The following is a 21,374-nucleotide window of genomic DNA, read 5'->3' as shown; positions in this document are numbered from 1 at the left end:
TTAAAAAAACCGCCCCCTCCTCACTTTATTTAGATTTTTTTGTTTTACTTAAAATCTTCCGGCAGCGCCTAATGTAGGCGTGGCTACGGCCAGAAGTAGCGTTAGGTGCCTCCAGAGTTGCAATTCTTCTTAAAGGTGGGCGCTGGAAATGTGGGCCTTAAAAACACTAATTGACACGCGGTCAGCGGCCAACCACAACGGCGCCATTTAGAAGATCTGGGCCTATGTATACTTTAACTTCTACTTGTTGCCTTTGCCACTGTGACTGTTGCTTCTGGCATCTTATATGTTCCTCTGAAGAGACTTTTGTAAATAGTTTGTTCTGAACAATGTTGGGAGTCGACTAAGTTACTGAGAACATGAGAACATAAGAATAGCCTTACTGGGTAAGACCAGTGGTCCATCAAGACCAGTAGCCCATCCTCATGGTGGCCAATCCAGGTCCCTAGAACCTGGCCAAAACCCAAGGAGTAGGAATATTCCATGCTACCAATTCAGGGCAAGCAGTGGCTTCCCCCATGTCTTTCTCAATAACAAACTATGGACTTTTCCTCCAGGACTTTTCCTCCAGGAAACCTTTCTTAAAACCAGCTATGCTATCCACTCTTACCACAACCTCTGGCAACGCGTTCCAGAGCCTAAATATTCTCTGAGTGAAAAAATATTTCCTCCTGTTGGTTTTGAAAGTATTTCCCTGTAACTTTATCGAGTGTCCCCTAGTCTGTAATTTATGACAAAGCGAAAAATCAATCCACTTATACCCGTTCTACTCCACTCAGGATTTTGTAATGGAGCAAGTGGATTGGATAAAAGTCTGAGAGGGACTGCTTACTGGCCTCCTGGTGCAAGCCAGTCCCAGCCCTAGTCCTACACTGGGTTAAAGGGACCATCAATCAAAAAGAAAATCTTTAATTTTACATGATGATTCATGGTGTTATCAATTGTCCCTTTAACCCTGTCAATCTTATTTCTCAAGCTGGAGACATTTGTCTTTGAAAGCTGGTGGCAGTGGTATATTGAAACACTGATGGCTTATGGTTATTTAGTCTGGGTTACCTGCCATGCATTACATTGGGTTTTATTTTACAGTACTCTTAAGGTAGGCACTACAAGCAGTAATATTGTTCCTAAATTATAGCACTATGGAACAAGTCAGGAAACTAACTTATGGCAGATTTAAGGCAAATTCTCCAATGTTTTGTTTTTTTAGTCAATGCATAATCAAACCATGGAATTTGCAGGCAAAATACAGTGGAACCTCGGTTTGCGAGTAACCCGGTTTGCGAGTGTTTTGCAAGACGAGCAAAACACTCAGCAAACTTTCGTCTCGCAAAACGAGTGTTGACTCGCTATACGAGCTCTCACTATGGTGGCACAGGGTTGGGTACCTGCCTTTGGGTGCTGCAGCTCTTGCAGCATGGTGGTTTCCTTTCCCCGGGGTCCCCTTGCGGCTCTCCTCCCTCTTCGGCCAATGCTTCTGTCGTCCACCAGCGCCTCCCGGCTTCCGATTCAAGCTGGCCATCCTCCAGATACATGCGCAGGACCTCTGGACTCCCCTGTCAAGCCGGCGCCGCTCCAACAACACGCGCACCACGTACAAGTATGCAGGACATCCTGCTTGCTTGTAAGTGGTGCGCGTGTTGTTGGAGCGAGAGTTTACATTGTGGCCTATGGGGACATGTGCTTTGATATACGAGTACTTTGGATTATGAGCATGCTTCTGGAACGAATTATGCTCGTAAACCAAGGTAACACTGTATAGTCAAATTTAGGAAAGGTTTAGCTACATAAGAGCTGTCATATTGGAACAGACCAAAGGTCCATCAAGCCTAGTATCCTGTTTCCAACAGTGGCCAACCCAGGTCACAAGTGCCTGGCAATATGTTGCTTTTGCTAAATAAGCAGTGGATTTTCTCAAATCCTAGAAGGCAAATCCATTAGCTATCATATAGCTGGATAGCCTTAAGTGGCCTTATTTCATGCTTTAGGGAGTATATAGTAAGAATTGGGCTTTTCTATTTAAAATCTGATGAATAGGTCAGGTGACCTGGACTGGACCCTACTGAGAACAGAATGCCAAGCTTGATGAACTATTTGTCTGACTCAGCCTGACTCTTTATAATTTTTATTTTACTCTTACACCATTAATTTTGAAGCTTTTGGGGGCCTATTCACAAAACTGTGTTAGGTGTTTAATATATGTTAGTCTATAACTCAGGGCTCCTTTTTCTAAACTGCGGTAGCATTTTTAGCGCGCGCTGCAGATTGGCGTGCGTTAAGCCCTGTGCTACGCGGAAAAACTAATGCCAGCTCAATGGAGGCATTAGCGTCTAGCTTAAAACTGCTAGCACAGCTTAGTAAAAGGAGCCCTTAGTGCAGTTTTGTATGGGGAGGATGAATTTTAAGATAATGCTGAAAACTCAATTATTTGCCAATGCCTAAGATATATTTCAGTTGATAATCGCCTTTTAGAATTTTTCTGGCATCAATGTATGATTCAAAGCTTGTTTGTACTTCTGAATTGATTGAATTTGTGCTCTATCCCTATTATAACAGGGACAATTAACAATGTTGTCTTGACATGTCTATGTTATATGTGATAATTGGAGGGAAACAAGATTTTATGTATGTGATATAGAAACCGCATAGTTGTATGTGGTATATAAATTTTTAAATAAATAAATAAATTTAAGTACCATTTGCGCTCTTAAATTATACAGCTTTTAGCCTTTCTTAGGGTTTATTGTTTATTGGAAGCTTCTATATCGCTACCAATGACTGGGAAGTCAATTCTGAGCAGATTACACGAGCTACAGTAAAGGTGTTATAATACATAAATATATGTGTATCTTACCTATTTATACCATCTGTATATTTATACTATAATTATTGTGTCTCTATTGTACTTTTGAGTGAAGTGGAGGCAGAGTTGCAATGTTTGCTCATATTTTGTAATTCAGTCATAAAGCTATATCTTTTCAGAGCAGACATAAATTGGCACACTATTGGGGTTGGCTCTGGGAACTCAATGTGCGTCGGGAGCAGCTGGGGCCATTTTGCGTGCCTCCCCGAGCTAGAAACTGCTGTTGCAGTTTCATAAAAGGAGGCCTAAGTTTTGTATCTGGGGCACTGGTGTTTCTGCTGCCTTTATACATAGTTGCTGTTTAGGACGTTTCATTTAGGTTTCTTGTTCTAAAATCAAGCCTAATGTGAAAATGAATCCATCCTCATCCCCAGAACTTCACTGAAGCTGATTGAAAGACATGGAAGCCAAGGATCTAAATAGCAGATATTACTAGATTGTGACAAGCACGGCTCATTCAGATACCAAATTGCTTCCTGTTTTCAGAGCAGGCTACTCATGTCTTCCTGTTACCCCACTGCAGAGTGAATTTATGGTCCCATTTCTCACAGGGAATCGGGGCAGTGAGTAGGCCAGTGCGGCAAAATCAAGACCACGTCAACCTGCTCTTAAAAACTGAAGCAAATTGGCTACTCTTCTAGTCATACTTTGAGTCCTTTTGCATCAACTGTAACTGCTACTTAATGATATTCATCAATAATACCATAAAGGCTTTTTCCCCCCATCACGAGAAATAAAAGTTGATAGAGAAACTATAGTTATTATTTCCACTAGCACTAAGATAGGAGAGACTTGTAGAAATACTGTTGCATATTTTTTTAAAAAATGCAGTTACTTTTATGACAAAAATTTTAAGACAATTATCATAGGATTTTCTAAATAAAATGTATATGAGTACGGTATTGCTCTTTAATTTTATTCAGACAGAATGCCTGCCTTTTACCTCTGCTATGAAATACCAGTGGTCATTTTCCTATTTATGAATGTTCCTTTAAGCCCCCTAACGTGATTCTCAGCTCTATCCTATGAGCACAGTGTTAATGATATTACCTTTTGAATTTCTTTAGCTTTTTCAAGGTTTTCACTTTTCTGCTGTAACATCTTTTCAACTGTTTGAAGGCCATTGTTAATTTCCTCTACTTTTTTATTCATCATATAATGAGGCGAACTTTGCAATACTTCATCTCTGACCTATTGCAAAGAAAAAACAAAAATTCAAATTAAGCTGTTTAATACAACATGAGCTAGACATCAACAAAACCAACAGGTAAAGAACTATCATAGAAACATGATGGCAGATAAAGGCCAAATGGCCTAGTTTACCCATCCGCAGTAACCATTATCTCTTTCTCTCTCTGAGAGATCCCACATGCCTATCCCAGGCCCTATAGAAATACAGAAACATGACGGCAGATATAGGCCAAACAGCTGTTGCCTCTCTCGGCGCTTTTTGCCCACCTGTGAAACTTGAGCTGACAAGAGCAGCTGGCAGGGTGGGAGGGAAAAAGGGAGCTGGAAAAACAATGAGCTAAACTGAAAAGAGCTAGATCTTTAGGTAAGGAAAACAAATAAAAGCAAGAGGAAAACAAAACTGATATGGTTCACCAATGAAGCGGCTGCAAAAATCAAGCAAAAAAGGTAGCGTTCATAAATAGAAGTTGCTTACCTGTAACGGTAGTTCTCCTTGGACAGATGATCTTACAGCCACACAAGAAGGTGATGTCCCTGTGACGGAGCCGACCCGGCAGTCTAAAAGCTGCAAAGCTAAAGAGCTTTGCGCATGTGCCAGCCCTCCCGCCCGAAAGTATCCCACCTGGCCCCTATATAAGCACACCCCCAACCGACATAAACAGTTCGGTATAAAGCTGGCGGCAACAATAGGGGAGGCAGGGCGGGATTGTGTGGCTGTAAGATCATCTGTCCAAGAAGAACTACCGTTACAGGTAAGCAACTTCTATTTCTCCCTGGACAGGGATCTTACAGCCACACAAGAAGGTGCCTCCCGAGCTGAAGGTAACAGAATAACCATATGCTATCATAATAATAATAAAGATCTGTTACCTGAGACGGAGAGGAGTAGGGATGTTGACGCCTCACAATGCCGCTTGCAGGACCTTAGAACCCAGTGATGCATCTGCGCCAGATTCCACATCAAGGCAGTAGTGTTTGGCAAAGGTATGAATCCTGGACCAGGTGGCCGCTCGACAGATCTCTTGGAGAGGAGCGAGGCGAAGGTTAGCCCAGGTGGTAGCCATAGCTCGGAGGTCATGAGCCGTGACATGCGGAGGGATCTCCTGAAGAGCAGGACCGGAGGCGTAACAGTACGCAATGAGCTGGGTAATCCAAGAGGACAAGGTCTACTTCGAAACTGGTCTAGGAGAGGAAGATGGACGGATGGAGAGGAACAACTAAGACGGGCGCTGAGGAGTCGCAGTTCTGTCCAAATAGATGCGGAGAGCTCTGGCACAGTCCAGTGTGTGGAGTCGTTCGGCCTCCGGCGAAGGGTGAGGGGGTGGATGAAAAGTAGGCAGCACAATGGATTGGTTCAAATGGAAGGCCGAGACCACCTTGGGCAGGAATTTAGGATGAGTGCGTAACAGCACTTTGTCATGAAGAAATTGGGTATAGGGACTATAGGATACCAAGGCATAGAGTTCTCCAATGCGGCGAGCCGAGGTAATAGCTACCAGGAATAGAGTCTTCCAGGTAAGAAATTTGAGTGGTATGCCCGAGAGAGGTTCAAATGGGGGAGCCATGAGAGCCTGCAGCACGAGGTTGAGATCCCAGACCGGCACAGGAGGTCGGAGGGGAGGATGCAGATGAAGAAGTCCTTTGAAGAAGCGCTTGACCACAGGATGGCGTACCAGAGAGACCGCGTCCACGGGGTCATGGTACACTGAGATGGCCACCAGATGAAGGCGAATGGAGTTGTAGGATAATCTGCAGACCTGCAGAGAGGTAAGGTAGCGGAGGACTTGAGCCAAGGGCGAGGTGCTGGGGTGAACACGACGGGTGGAGCACCAGCGCTGGAAACGGGTCCACTTGGTGGAGTAGGAGCGTTGAGTCGCAGGAGCTCTGGAGGCAAGAAGGATGTGTAGGACCTCCGGAGGGAAGGCAGAGTCCCCAGTCAGCGTGGGAGCAGGAGCCAGGCTGTCAATTTGAAAGACGGAAGATTGGGGTGTAGCAACTGACCGTCGTGTTGTGTGAGAAGATCCGGGAACTGCGGGAGAATCCAAGGAGCCTGAGAAGCCCGGTTGAGGAGGACGGGGAACCAGGCTTGTCGCGGCCAATACGGTGTGATGAGGATCAGGGAGGCATTGTCTGTGATGGCCTTTTGAAGGACTTTTCCAATAAGAGGAATCGGAGGAAACGCATAGAGGAGATGCTGAGACCAGTGGAGGAGGAACGCATCGTCTGCCAGACTGGTTGGTTCTCCGTACCTGGAGCAAAATCTGGGACATTTGGCATTCGTCTGGGATGCAAAGAGGTCGACGTGAGGAGTGCCCCATTTTGCAAAAAGTTTTCGCGTAACTGTGCTCCGAAGCGACCATTCGTGAGGACTGAGTTGCCTGCTGAGTCTGTCTGCGAGCTGGTTGTCCGTGCCCGGAAGGTAGACCGCCTGCAGGGTGGAGTGGAACTGGAGAGTGAGGTTCCAAATGGAGACTGCTTCGCGGGATAGGCGAGAGGAGCCCATCCCCCCCTGTTTGTTCACATAGAACATGGCAACCTGGTTGTCGGTGCGGATTCGGATGATCTGACAGTGCAAGTGGTGTTGGAACACCTGCAGAGCGAGATGGATGGCATGCAGTTCCAGGAAGTTGATGCTGCAGCGAGCTAATGCGGGGGAACAGGTTCCCAGCGTGGACCAAGAGAGGAGATGAGCGCCCCAGCCTTTCTTGGAGGCATCCGTTGTGATGGTGACAGTAGGCTGAGGAGGATGAAATGGAAGCCCGTGAGAGAGGGGATCCACGTGAAACCACCATTGCAAGTCCTGAAGCACTTGGGGCGTTAATTGTAGCTGCGTGTAAAGAGGCTGAAGGAACTGGTTCCAATGGGTTTTGAGAAACCATTGGATAGGTCTCATCTTTAGGCGAGCAAACTGCAGCACTTGCACTGTGGCCGCCATGTGTCCTAGCAAGGTGAGAACGTCCCTGGCTGTGACCCAGAGCCCTGGGTACCAGGGGGACATCAGCTGTTGGATGACTTGTGCTCGCAGTGACGGGAGGAAAACCATAGCCTGCTGAGTCTGAAAAGTTGCCCCGATGAATTGCAGCGATTGAGATGGGAGGAGATGGGACTTTGGAAAATTGAGGAGAAATCCCAACTGTAGAAGGAGGTTGACGGTTTGGCTCAAAGCGTGGCGGGCGAGGCAGGGCGTCATAGCCGAAATGAGCCAGTCGTCCAGGTAGGGGAAGATGGACAGGCCCTGTTTGCGCAGATGTGCTACTATGGGGATGACACATTTGGAAAAGACCCTTGGTGCTGACGAGAGGCCAAAAGGGAGAACCGTGTATTGGTAGTGAAGGTTCTGAAACACAAAACGGAGATACTGCCTGTGAGAGGGATGTATGGGAATATGCAGATAGGCATCCTGAAGGTCTATGGACGTGAGCCAAGCGTCGACTTGGAGCAGAGGAGCAATGGCGGAGATCGAGAGCATGCGGAACCTTTCCTTTAATATGAATTTGTTTAGGTTCCGTAGGTCCAAAATCGGGCAAACGCCCCCCGTCTTCTTCGGAATGAGGAAGTATTGGGAATAGAACCCCTGGCCCCACTGGTGTTCGGGGACCGGCTCTACGGCCCGAATGTCCAGCAACCGAGACAACTCCTGTTGCAAAGGAAGCAGGTGAGATGGTTGGAGGGAATGGTGGGACCAAGGAGGAGGAGCCAGGAAGCGAAGGCGGTATCCATGTTGAATGATGCGCAAGACCCAGGTGTCTGTGGTTATATCCCGCCAGGTCTGGAGAAAAAACCTCAACTGACCTCCCACCGGGACAGCGGGAAGGGGAGGGTTGTCAAAAAGAGGGTTGGGGCTTCTGGCCCGCAGGTTGAGCGGGTTTAGGAGAGCGACGGTCTCTGGGGGCTCTGTTGGAGGATTGCCGTCGATAGGGCCGAAACTGCTTCTGCGGATATGGAGCAAACTGTCTGGCAGAAGAAAACAACTTCCTGGTCTGGAACTGCCGTTGAGAAGGTAGCTGCTTCTTAAAGGGCTGTTTTGAGTGATGTGCGGTATCCTCCTCCAGAGCATCCAGTGTGGTGCAATCCTCTTTAAGCCCCTCAATAAGATCCTTAACCTTGTCTCCAAACAAGCTGTCTCCGAGACAAGGAGCATCTGCCACCTTTGCATGGATGTCCACCCCCAGTTTAGAGCATTGCAACCATGCCAGTCTGCGGGTGGAAATACCTGTAGCCGCTCCCCTCATGGCTGTATCAAAGGCATCGTCAGCCACCCGGATAAGGTTCTTGGAGCATTCTTCGAAGTTGGAGAGGACGGCATTAAAAGCCTCCTGCATGGGCACCGGCAAGGTCTCGACCAGTTTCCTCATATCCTCCATGTTGGAATAGAGGTATTGGATGTAGAAGAACTGATGGATGGCAATTCGCCCAGACAGCATGGAATTTTGGTATGCTCGTTTACCCATGGAGTCCATGATGCGCATCTCGCGGACAGGTGGAGTAGATGCGAAGTCCTTGGAGGACTTGGATTTCCGCAAGGCAGAGCGGACAACCAGGGATTGGTGAGGGAGTTGAGTTTTGCCAAACCCCGCTACATCCTGAACCTTGTATTTATGTTCCAAACTGCGTTTCGTGACCCGGGACAAGTAGGGGGTGTTCCAGATTGCTTTCTGAGAATCAGCCAGAGTAGCATGAAGGGGCAAAGAGACCACTTCTTTTGGAATATGAAGATACTTAAGCACCTGAAGCCTCTGTTCCCGGGGGTCTGGCTGGGCCGTGGTGGTCAATTGTAAAGAAGACGCCATCCTGGACAGGAAGCGTGGGTAGGAGGTGTCTTCTGGGGGTGATGCCCTATCCCGCTCAGACGGAGTATCCTCATGAGCCAGAGAAGAGAGCAGGGGATCCATCTGTAGATCAGGCGAGGGAGAGCGCGAGGAGGAAGCATAGTAAGATTCCAGTTCCACCGTCATAGAAGAGGTAGTGGAGACAGAGTCGGAGAGATGGGCATCATGCTGGACCAGATGAGGTGCGGATGTAAGCTGAGTGCCCTGTTCAATAGGCTGAGCGGAGAGGAGCGGAGGAGATGCAGAGAGCAGTTGTTGTTGCTGAAAGAGCTGGAACTGCTGGAAAAGTTGAAAAAGTGCAGGCTGCATCAGAGGCTGAGACTGGTGAGAGAGCTGGGGAGGATCCTGGGTTGGAGCAGCAGCAGCAGACAGTGTAGGAGGAGAGCCCGAGGAGGAGGAGGAACTAGAGGAAAGAAGGTGTTTAGATTTCCTCTTCAGTTTCCTGGGTGGGCTGGCTGAAGCAGAGTGCAGATGCCGGTCTGGGGAGGCAGAACGCTGGGCTGCAGGCTCTGTATGAGAAGGAGCACGGTGCCGACGGCTGGAGTCAGTCGGTGCCGAGGTCGGGACCGAGAGAGAGCGATCCTGCCGGGATTGGCCAGTGGGAGCAGTCACTGAGCCAATAGGCAGTGGAGGAGCAAGGGAGCCAATAGGCAGCGTCCCTGCGTGTGACGTCATCGGCCCCGACGTGCCACACGCAGGAGACGCTGGTGCCTGAGCTGGTTTGCGAAGCATCAGCTTCGGCACCTTGGGAGGCAGTCCCTGCGGCTCCGATGCTCCTTGCTGGCAGGCGGAGGAGAAAGCGGAGGCCGCGTTCGGGAGCTCAAATTCTTTTAGTTTAAGCGCTCGAATTTTGAGCGAGCGCTTGTTTAATTTAGCGCAGTGAGCGCAGGAAGACGTCCGGTGGAGGGGACCCAGGCAATGGATACAGGAGGCGTGCGGGTCAGTCGCCGACATCTTGAGGTCGCACGTGGAGCAGCGTTTAAAACCAGGTTTGGCTTTTTCAGGCATGCTAAACCAGAGCGCTGCTAAATCAAAATCGTGTAGAAGAGAAATGTTGGTAATAAAAGTTGAAGCGATAAGGAAACGGGATGACCCCGTTAAGACTACCGAGTCAGATAGATCGCGGAAACTTTTAAAACTGTTTATGTCGGTTGGGGGTGTGCTTATATAGGGGCCAGGTGGGATACTTTCGGGCGGGAGGGCTGGCACATGCGCAAAGCTCTTTAGCTTTGCAGCTTTTAGACTGCCGGGTCGGCTCCGTCACGGGGACGTCACCTTCTTGTGTGGCTGCAAGATCCCTGTCCAGGGAGAAAATATAGATCACAAACGGAGGGACACAAACATGAACATTGCATAAAGCTGAAAAAGTAAAAAAAAAAAAACCAACAAAAAACCCCAGGATGCTAAAAGCATGATCCAAAATACATAAATATTGCTGTTAAATTGATTTTCAATACCAACAAGTTTGACCATGTAACTCCACTGTTGCAAATTGAACATGGAATATCATATTATGTATAAGACTTTGCTACTGATTTTTAAAATCCTAAGTTCACATTCCCACACAGCAGGGGAATTTTAGAAAATTTCAGGAGATTTGGGAGCCATTAACAAAATATTGGAATGATTGAATATTTATTTTTCTTTTTTCTCTTTTTCCTTAAAAATGCATATCCAGGATGGGGGAGGGGGGAGGTTTTTTTTTATTATTATTTGAACATTAAATAAGGTATATAAGAATGGGGTTTGTGGTAGGTTTTCTGGAATTTAAAGAATGTAATTGATTAGGGGGGAGGGGGAATAAAGTCTGATATAGTGTTTAACAGAATATTAAGTGTTGTAATTGAATTTTAAATGCTATAAATGTTGTTATACTTATTGTAAGTTTTTAAAAAATGAATAAAGAATTGGAAAAAAAAAAAAAAAGTTCACATTCCCCTTATTTCTCTTTGAATTTCTTGCCCTACACTCCAACAAGGGTCCCGTGCTCTACCCAACATTATCTACTGACTATTCCCTCAGTCCAGGAAGTATCTTTAGGTACTTTCTGGAAATCAGTGTTTAGCGTAGCTGGGCCAATACATCAGAATGCCTTCCCTTTATCATTGCACAAAAGGGACTCTCTTCCCTTGTTTAAAACCATGTGGAAGACTCGACCATTTCATTTAACTTTTAATATATAACAGGCTGATTTAAGGAGGCAGGCTGCTGCGGACCCAGGGTCTAGTGGAACATGGCAAACCTATAATCTGTTAGCACATTGGATTGTAATTCTTTTCACTCTGTTGCTTATTTTTGAAATGTAAACCACTTTGATAGCTTGACACTAGGTGGTCAATCGAATAAATGCAACCTTGATGGTTTGGGGCCCGTTGACATCCTTTGTTACTTCAACATAGTTGAGTTTGTTTAAATTTTTTTGTTTCTTTTTACACACGTCCAGGACAGGGTGTGGGGGGGAAGATATCTTTTTGGTTATTCTTTGATTAATTTGTTAGATGGGGAGGGATATTTTTCTTCTGTATGGTTATTGATTGAATTTTAGTGCTTATGTTGTTTATTAATGTCAAATATTTTCTAGCACTTTGCATTAGTTTGGACAATCAATAAAGATTACCAAAAAAAAAAAAAAAGTTTACAAAAATTGCTAAATATGCAAAGTGAGGTGGATAAGAGATTTTTCAGTTATATTGGGGAAAAGGAGGAAGGCCAGTGGTGAAATTACAAGACTTTAAAGCAGTGGTCTCATACTCGTGGCCTGGGGGCCACATGCGGCCCCCCAGGTACTATTTTGAGGCCCTCGGTATGTTTATCGTAATCACAATAGTAAAATAAAACAGTTTCTTGATCATATGTCTCTTTAGCTATAAATGACAATATTATTATTAAGACTTAGCCTAAAGGAAAGATTTATAAACTATAAAAAGTTTTACCTCATGCAAAATTGTTATTTCTTTAATAAGAAATTAACTATTTTTTCTGCGGCCCTCCATGTACCTACAAATTCAAAATGTGGCCCTGCAAAGGGTTTGAGTTCGAGACCAAAGCTTTAAAGTGATGAAGGCTGATGTGTGAAAAATGATGAGGGATCACAGAAATGCTAAATCAATACACCTATATGTTGTTCATAGAAGAAAAGCCTGGAAAAGGATGATTGACAAAAATACATATAGAGATGGCACAGATTACAAACCATTCAGTAAAGATATTCAAAGTGATTTAACTGGCCAGAAAAGGCTACTGGCCAGTTAAGGGCAGGATGTACTAAGTTCTGACACCACAGCACAATAATATGCATATTATATGCCTTTGATATTGATGTTGTACAGCGCTGCGTGCGTCTGGTAGCACTTTATAAATAATAAATAATAGTAGTATTAGTAAATATGTAGAAGAATCGTGAATAAATTGAGCAGCTTAAGGATGGGATCCAAAGGGTTAAACTGAATCAAAAATTGGTTGACTGACAGATAAGAGGATGGTGGTAAACTGGATTTGTGTGAGCAATGGAGCACTTCGAGGATCCATCCCGGGGCCAATTCTGTTCAATATTATTGTAAGTGACATTGCTGAAGGGTTAGAAAGAGAAGCATGGCTTTTGCAGATGACACAAAGATTGGCAAAACTTTGAGGGAGTACAAAGCACGAGAAGCGATCTACATAAATTAGAAGCACTGATGAATGCTTGATAATTAAACTGGAATCCTAAGATACGTCAAGTGATACATTTGGGGTGCAAACACAAAGGAGGTGTATGCAACAGGACATAAGAGACTGTTGTGCATGGACCAGGAAAGTGACCTTGGGGTGATAGTGTCTGAGGAGTTCAAGGTGGAGAAACAATAATACAGAGGTGGCCAAGATCAGAAGGATGCCCAATTATATAGAGAGGGCCATAATCAGCAGAAAATACAAGTCACAGGTGCTGCACTTTGAGTACTGTGTTCAGTTCTAGAGGCTGTACCTTGCCAAAGACAAAAAAAAAAAAAAAAAGATACAGAAGAACATAGAAATAGCTATACTTGCCCATGGGTCTATCTAGCCCAGAGGTAGGCAATTCCGGTCCTTGAGAGCCGGAGCCAGGTCAGATTTTCAGGATATCCCCAATGACTATGTATGAGATGGATTTACATGCACTGCCTCCTTGAGATACAAATCTACCTCATGCATATTTACTGTGGATATCCTGAAAACCTGACCTGGCTCCGGCTCTCAAGGACCGGAATTGCCTACCCATGATCTAGCCCAATATCTTATTGCAAACAGTTGCTAATCCAGGTCACAAGTGCCTGGCAGAAACACTAGTTATGCTCGACATATGGGAAACAAGGTTCTGGATCTAGAGGCTGTGATGGAAGAGGCTGAGTTGGATTTAGTGGCGATCACAGAGATGTGGTTCACGGAGAACCATGTCTGGGATAGAGTTATACCGGGCTATAAACTGTTTAGGAAAGACAGGATAGGAAGAAAATGATGGGGGAGTGGCATTATAAAAGATCATATTAAAACCACACAATTGCAGGATCTGCAGGGTAAGGAAGAGGCACTGTGGGCCAATCAGGAAAGAGGAAATGGAAAATGTATTTACACTGGCGTGATATACAGGCTTCCTTCACAGACAGAAGTGGACAGAGATTTAACAGCAGACATTCAGAATATAGCTGTAAAAGGGGAAGTCTTGCTAACAGGTGATTTTAACATGCCAGATGTTGATTGGGGTTTTCTAGAAGTAGGGAGATCCTGGATTCTCTACAAGGAGAACTGTTCCAGCAGTTGGTAATAGAGCCTACGTGGGATGGGACCAATTGTTTTCATATATAATCTATGCACTGCTATGCTAATTAAAAGCTTAGAAAGGATAGTATTTGTCCTAATGGCAACAATACATGAACTGAGTTCCTCATCCTCTAGTCCTAAGACAATCATCGTTACCTTATCATCCGTGTCTTGCAGCACTCTCTTGCATTCCTCCAGTTGGGTTCCAATCTCTGCAGGAAGCGTTGTGTACATTTCTGAATACTTGATTCGCAGCTTTTCCATGATACAATCTGTTTTCAGCTTCTCTTTGTTAATTAGGTCCTGCAGCTCCTGGATAAACAGAGAGGGAATACAGTAACTTCCAAGACAGGAACACCTAAACTTTAGATGAACCGCCGTGAAGCTGCAGTATACCTTTGAGGTTTTGCTGATTGTTATGTTTTTGTTGATTTGTATATTATTTATTTTGTATGTATTGTTGTTCCCCACTTTGGTTAAGTGTGTGTGGTGTAGTGGTTAGAGCATGCAGCCTTAGCACCCTGAGGTTGTGGGTTCAAATCCCACACTGCTCCTTGTGACCCAGTACATTAGATAGAGTGTCAGCCCACTGGGACAGATAGGGAAAGATGCTTGGTACCTGAATGTAAACCAGGGGTGTCAAAGTCCCTCCTCGAGGGCCGCAATCCAGTCGGGTTTTCAGGATTTCCCCAATGAATATGCATGAGATCTATTTGCATGCACTGCTTTCATTGTATGCTAATAGATCTCATGCATATTCATTGGGGAAATCCTGAAAACCCGACTGGATTGCGGCCCTCGAGGAGGGACTTTGATACCCCTGATGTAAACCAATTAGGCTATAAGTGGTATATCAATACTAAAAATAAATAAGAAACCCCCAAAAAAACAACCCTCTTGACTACCTATGAATACTGACTGTTCCTGAAAATACCCCTCACTCATACCCTCTTTTACTAAAGCCGGCAACACGGGCCGGCACAGTAATGCTCCAACGGTCATAGGAATTGAATGGGCGTCGAAGCATTTGCAGATAAAGGCTAAGTAGCCCATCCAGTCTGCCCATCCGCAGCATCCACTATCTCTTTCTCTCCCTAAGAGATCCCATGTGCCTGTCCCATGCTTTCTTATATTCAGACACAATCTTTGTCTCCACTACCTCTACTAGGTAGACTATTCCACGTATCATACGACATACAGTATTTCCTATTATGTAGAAGGCCTTTAAAAATACATTCCAAAACTGTTTAAAAAAATCTGTTAAGAGTCACAGTGGATTTGTGGTACTTTATTACATGTTAAACCTTCTTTGGATCGTTATAAAAGCTGATTTTTCTTTTTTTTTTAAATTTTTATTTATAAGTTTTCCATTCTTACAATATTTGAGTAATATAATATACAATAAAGTTTTTTTACATATTTAAAATATTATCATTAATAATACATCGTATTTAAAATATAATATGATAAAGATTATACATTAGCATATAAAATATAATTCCCATCCCCTTTTTATATAGTATATTTCCATTAATTAGTCAAATCCCACCCCATTCATATATAATTATTTATCATTGTGCTAAGAACTAATCATTAGAATATTTTGTCAATGGTTGCCAAATTTTATTAAAATTAAGATGATTTCCCTGTTGTAACGCTATTATTTTTTCCATTTTATAAATATGACAAACAGAATTCCACCAGAACGTATAATTTAATTTGGTGTAATCTTTCCAATTTTGAGTAATTTGTTGCATGGCGACTCCTGTTAGTATCAGTAATAGCTTATTATTGTTTGCTGAAATCGGACTCTTAGTTCTCATTGCAGTACCAAATAATATGGTGTCATACGAGAGTCCTACGTGATTCTCTAGTAACTTATTAATTTGGGGCCAAATTAAATTCCAAAATGCGTTTACAAAGGGACAAAAAAAGATTAAATGATCTAACGTCCCTATTTCCAATTTACAATGCCAGCATCTATTAGATCTAGTACTATCTATTTTTTGCAGGCGCGTTGGGGTCCAGAATACTCTATGTAATAAAAATAACCATGTTTGATTCATAGATGCTGACCTTGTAGATCTTAATCTCCAGGACCAAAATCGTGGCCATTGAGATTCAGAAATTGTCTGACCTATCTCAATACTCCAAATATCCCTAAGACCTGTTTTCTTTTTTTTATTTAAAAATCCATATATCAATTTGTACCATTTTGCGGCTTGGTGACCCAACAAATCCGTCTGGAAACATAGAACCTGTAAACTATATTGATTATTTAGATTTTTCCATTCAGGGAACCCTACCTGAATGGCCTGCTTCAATTGCATCCATTTAAAATATTGTGATTTATTTAATCCAAATTTATTTTGCAATTGTGAAAAACTAAGCAGTGAGCCTTCTGATATGATATCATTCAATGTTCTTATTCCTGCATTTATCCATTGTTTCCAGACGATTTTAAATCCGCCAATTCTGATCCTGGAGTTTATCCATATTGATTGATTTAGAGATTTAGCAATAGGTTCAGGTGATAAATTACTAATATATCTCAATGTTTTCCAAGTGTCAAATAAAATTCTGTGGTCTTTGTATCTTTTAGGCATTGTTATAGTTATTAACTGTTCTGGATATAAAGGGAACAGGAGCCGCCATTCTAAATATAGCCAATCTGGTACATTTTCTAGAAGCTCTGGGAGAATCCAATACATACCCTGTCTTAAGATATAGGCTTGATGATACCTATAAAAATTTGGAAAATTTACCCCCCCTTCCATAATTGGTCTTTGTAATGATACTAAAGCGATTCTTGATCTTTTCCCACACCAAACAAATTTTGTAAGAATATTGTTAAGTTTTTTATAAAATGACCCCTGAAAAAATATTGGAATCATACTCATTTGGTAACAAACCACAGGCAATATCATCATTTTAATTGTTTGAATTCTTCCCCACCAAGAAAGATGTAATGGATTCCATTGCTCACACATTTCTGTTATTTTTTTCAATAAAAGTTTTTCATTCTCTTTGACTGTGTCTTCAATTGTATTTTTGATCATAATTCCTAAGTATTTTATACCATCATCTTTCCAAATAAATGAATATGGGTCAAATAATCCTTTGGTACAATGAACATTTATTGGGAGAATTTCAGATTTGTTCCAATTAATTTTATATCCAGAAAAAGTACCATATGTTTCTATTAAATTAAGTATACATGGAATAGTAGTTTCCGGTTTTCTTAAATATAATAATATATCATCTGCATATGCAGATATTTTAAATTCAAAATTGTTAAATGATATTCCCTCTATCTCCTTAGTTTTGTTTATTGCAATTAATAAAGGTTCTAGGACAATATCAAAAAGTAAAGGAGACAGAGGGCATCCTTGCCTAACTCCCCTGTGCAAGTTAAATCTATTTGATAAATTATTATTAATATATAATCTTGCTCCAGGAGAGCTATACAATGTCTGAATCATTTCAATAAAACAGGATCCTATACCAAACCATTGTAAAGCTTGGTATATAAAATTCCATTCCACTCTGTCAAAAGCTTTTTCTGCATCTAAAGATATTAAAAAAGCTGGATCATTTATATTTTTTGCTAAATTTAATGAGTGGAATGCTAATCTAGTATTATTTGATGAATGTCTTTTAGCAATAAATCCTGTTTGATGTACATCAATAATGAAAGGGAGAGCTTTTGCCAATCTTAATGCTAATACTTTAGCCATTAATTTGTTATCCACATTCAATAATGAAATAGGCCTGTAATTTGAAACCAGAGTAGGATCTTTGTTTGGTTTTGGTAAGACTATAATTATTGATTCTGCCATAGTACCAGAAATTTTTCCATTCTTTATTTGATATTGATATAAATTTAACAGATGTGGTAATATGATATTTTGAAAAAATTTATAAAATTCAACAGTATACCCATCTCCACCTGGAGCGGATCCAACTCTAAGAGACTTCAATGCTGTTTCTAATTCTTTTAAAGATATAGGTTCTTCTAAACTTCCTTTTATATGATCTGGAATATTTGGTCCAATATATGAATTTAAAAAAGTTAATCCGTCTTGTTCTTTATTTTTATAAGAATTGGAAGTATATAATTCTTTATAAAAATCAAGAAATTGTGTTATAATATCTTTTGTGTTGGTATGTGTGTTACCTTTTGTATCTTTAATTGCAATAATCTTAGATTTTCTTTTCTTTGCTTTTAGAAAGTTTGCTAATAATTTACCAGCTTTATTTGAATTTCCATAATATTGTACTTGTTTGTTGAAAATGTCTTTCCTCACAATTTGAGAAGAAATTTCATTGTATTTAACTTTTAATTTTAATAATTCTTGTAATGTATTATTTTCCCATTTCTCAATTAATTTATTTTCTAATAATTTAATTTGCTTTCCCATCTCAATAAATTGTTTTTTTTTTTTGTTTGTTAATAAATGTTGAATATGAAATAATATTTCCTCTCATAGTTGCTTTAAAAGCATCCCATAAGATCTCAGCATTAATATCATCTGATTCATTAAATTGAAAGAATTCTTGCATTTTTATTTTGAAATCTTCAAGAAATTTTGAATCCGCTAATAAATCATTATTAAATCTCCAAATTAAATCAGAGTTTTCAGCATCATAATTTTGAAGATTAATCCACACACCAGCATGATCTGAAATTATAATGGGATCAATTACTGCTTTTAAGACACGCTGCGCTATATTATTAGAAACAAATATATAATCAATTCGTGAAAAGGATTTATGGACCTGAGAACAAAAAGAAAATTCCTGATCATTAAAATGAAGAATTCGCCATATATCTACTAAATCACAAGATAGTATCAAATTATCTAAGCCTAATGATTTCATAACTTTACTTGGTTTTTTATCCAATATCGGATCCATTACAGCATTGAAATCCCCTGCTACTATTAAATTAGATGTAGCCAGTGGTAAGAGCAATTGTTGAATTTGTTTAAAAAACTCCATTTGATTCGTATTAGGAGCATATAAATTGAATAAATTCAGGGTAGTATTTCCCAGAACCATTTCGACATGCACCCATCTTCCTAAGGGATCATAATTAATTAGTTTAAAATCTGCATTACATTTTTTATTTATTAGAACAGCCACTCCAGCCTTTTTCTTTAAAGCCGGTGCAAATAAACATTTAGAAATAAAACCTCCAGATAATTTTTTTGATTCAATTTCCGAAAGATGAGTTTCTTGAATAAAATAAATATCCGCATTTTGATTTTTAAGGAACGATAATAATTTCTTCTTCTTAATAGGATGATTTAAACCATTGACATTCAGCGAATACATTTTTAGATCCATCTGATTAATAATTATACTTAATCAATATTCTATGATTGTTTACATGATTAGCTCCTAGCACATTCATTGAAAATTTATCCCCTAACCCACCCATTATTTTCCCTCCCCTCCCACCCATTATCTTATTCTGATTTGGAACACGCATTGGTCATGCAAAACCTACATCTCCATCCCCAGGCAACTAATAATTCAAGCTGATTTTTCTTAATAATGACGGGAGTAGCCATTCAAATGATAACACGCAATTGGAAATGTTATGATCAACTTAATTATACTTTCTGGTGGGCAAACTTGTGTTCTAGTTATAAATATGAAAGAATGAATGCTGAAATTTTAGGTTATAGTAAAGTATTTAACATGGTGTGGAGCCCATTGGCATCATTTATTGAGTCACAATAGATGTCAAGTACCTTTTCTTTTTATCTGACCTCCTTAAACATCCAGGGTGGGAGGGTGGTGGTAAATGTATCATTGTTTGTTATTCCTATTTTATTTATTGTATGGAAATTATAAATGTGTATCTACTTTATTAGTTAAGGAGGGGGGAGAAAATGAGTGTTTTTTTAATTATTTGCATATTTAAAGTGCGTTTCTTGATTTGTTTATGTTTAAATTCATTGTATTGCACTATTTATATTTTAAAATTAATAAAGACTTACAAAAAAAAAAAAAAAGAGTGTCACAGTGGATACAAAACTTTATGGAAGTGAAAATCAAGGAAAAACTCATAACTGATCTTACATGCACAGAGGCTGCAATAGTGAAGGGTCAACTTTCTCTTTACCTCCAAGCGTGATGCCTTTTCATTGGGATCCACATTGCAGAGATTCTGGAAACAAGATGATGCATTATTCAGCAGCGAGTCCATAATGGCTTTTATTTCCTCTTTGATGTGATCTCGATCCTGAATCTCTGATTGCACCGAGTGCTTTCTCTTCCGAGTTTTCTTACAAAGACTAGAACAAAATTTTCAGAAAGTTTAGTTTGGCTGAAGCGGATGCAATAATTCGCATATTAATGGTAGTTTTGCCAGATTCCCAGTACTGTATTTTTTTTCCGATTTCTAAAAGTGAATAAAATGAATGGATCGCTTCAGTGGGATCTGCCCCTGTCCCCCTGCCCCATTCTTGCAAGCTTCATCCTCATCTGCACAAGCCTCAAACACTTTAAAACAGGCGTGTCAAAGTCCCTCCTCGACGGCTGCAATCCAGTCGGGTTTTCAGGATTTCCCCAATGAATATGCATGAGATCTATTTGCATGCACTGCTTTCATTGTATGCTAATAGATCTCATGCATATTCATTGCGGAAATCCTGAAAACCCGACTGGATTGTGGCCCTCGAGGAGGGACTTTGACACCCCTGCTTTAAAATCATAAGTGTTCGAGGCTTGTGCGGTTAAGGCAGAGCTAACAATGAGACGACGACAAAACTCATGGGGACAGGATGGGGAAATCGAGTTCCTGCGGGGACGGGAAAACATTTGTCCCCCTTGTCATTCTCTACATACACTAACTTGCTGGTGTATCTTAAAACTCTAGCTACAAGCAGAGGAAACAAATCATCAAAAATACAAGAGCTACAGAAAAAAAATGTAATTTATCCCAAAAAAAAACCAAACTTCTGAACAATTTGTACAGAAATGGTTTCTCAAAGTGCTTTTCTCTTTTTCCTTCTTATTTTTATGAGGGCGCCGTACACTTGATACAACCTAAAGAATCCTTGCAATTAATTTTGTTTCAGAAAATTTCAAAATTAGTTATATAAAAACATTTACTCTCCCAAGACCCTTAGCAAATTTCAACAGGGGCTGTCGAATCAATCAAAACTTTCTTCGGGGGAGTTCACGTTGACTCAGTTTCTCACTACAACACTGGTATCAAAATGATCTTAGCAAAAGCACTGAGAAGTAGATTTTAGCTTAGACGTAAAAGGGGTGAAGGACTCCAACATTCCGGAACTTGGAGGCGAGGAGGATGGCAGTTTGAATGCAGAGCTCCTCTCCCTGGACAATCTGCCTGCTTTTAAATATCAGCAGCAGTGGGAGATCAACTGCTTTTACACCTAAGCAGCAACGAGACCAGCCACAACCACCGAGAGCACACAGACCCGATCCTACCAAGAGTGTGAACTCTTCCCCCCATGCAATCCGCTAAGAAGATCGACTGTCGGCTCCGGGCGGCTTTCCCGCAGAGGAGAGAATCCTGCATTCACCGTGGGCCTCATCTGAGGCAGCCTCCTTGGAGCGGCTGGGGCACGGGCAGTGTGTCTGGGAGGGAATGCATGGATGGGAGAACATCGCAGGGGAGGAGACATAGGCATCCTGGGACTGTCGGCCAAGTCTCTTCCCTGAAGAAGCCCTTTCTG

At 41.6% G+C, this 21,374-nt stretch overlaps 1 protein-coding gene across 7 annotated transcripts in view; it reads right to left on the bottom strand.

Annotated features, from left to right (window-relative positions):
• The window catches only part of SYNE2 (spectrin repeat containing nuclear envelope protein 2), a 654,322-nt gene that overhangs the window by 335,747 nt on the left and 297,201 nt on the right, over window positions 1–21,374 (bottom strand). For all 7 annotated transcript variants that reach the window (XM_033952730.1, XM_033952735.1, XM_033952736.1 and 4 more), the window contains 3 exons: window positions 19,793–19,964; window positions 13,816–13,971; window positions 3,914–4,054 (listed from right to left, as the gene is read on the bottom strand). In XM_033952730.1, the coding sequence (XP_033808621.1) occupies window positions 3,914–4,054; window positions 13,816–13,971; window positions 19,793–19,964 (469 nt within the window). The remainder of the gene's footprint in view (window positions 1–3,913; window positions 4,055–13,815; window positions 13,972–19,792; window positions 19,965–21,374) is intronic.

The sequence above is a fragment of the Geotrypetes seraphini genome, chromosome 7 (genome assembly GCF_902459505.1).
Source record: "Geotrypetes seraphini chromosome 7, aGeoSer1.1, whole genome shotgun sequence".
NCBI classification, from domain to species: Eukaryota; Metazoa; Chordata; class Amphibia; order Gymnophiona; family Dermophiidae; genus Geotrypetes; species Geotrypetes seraphini.
The sequence above is the reverse complement of the archived record's forward strand: the minus strand, read 5'-3'. Positions and strand labels throughout refer to the sequence as shown.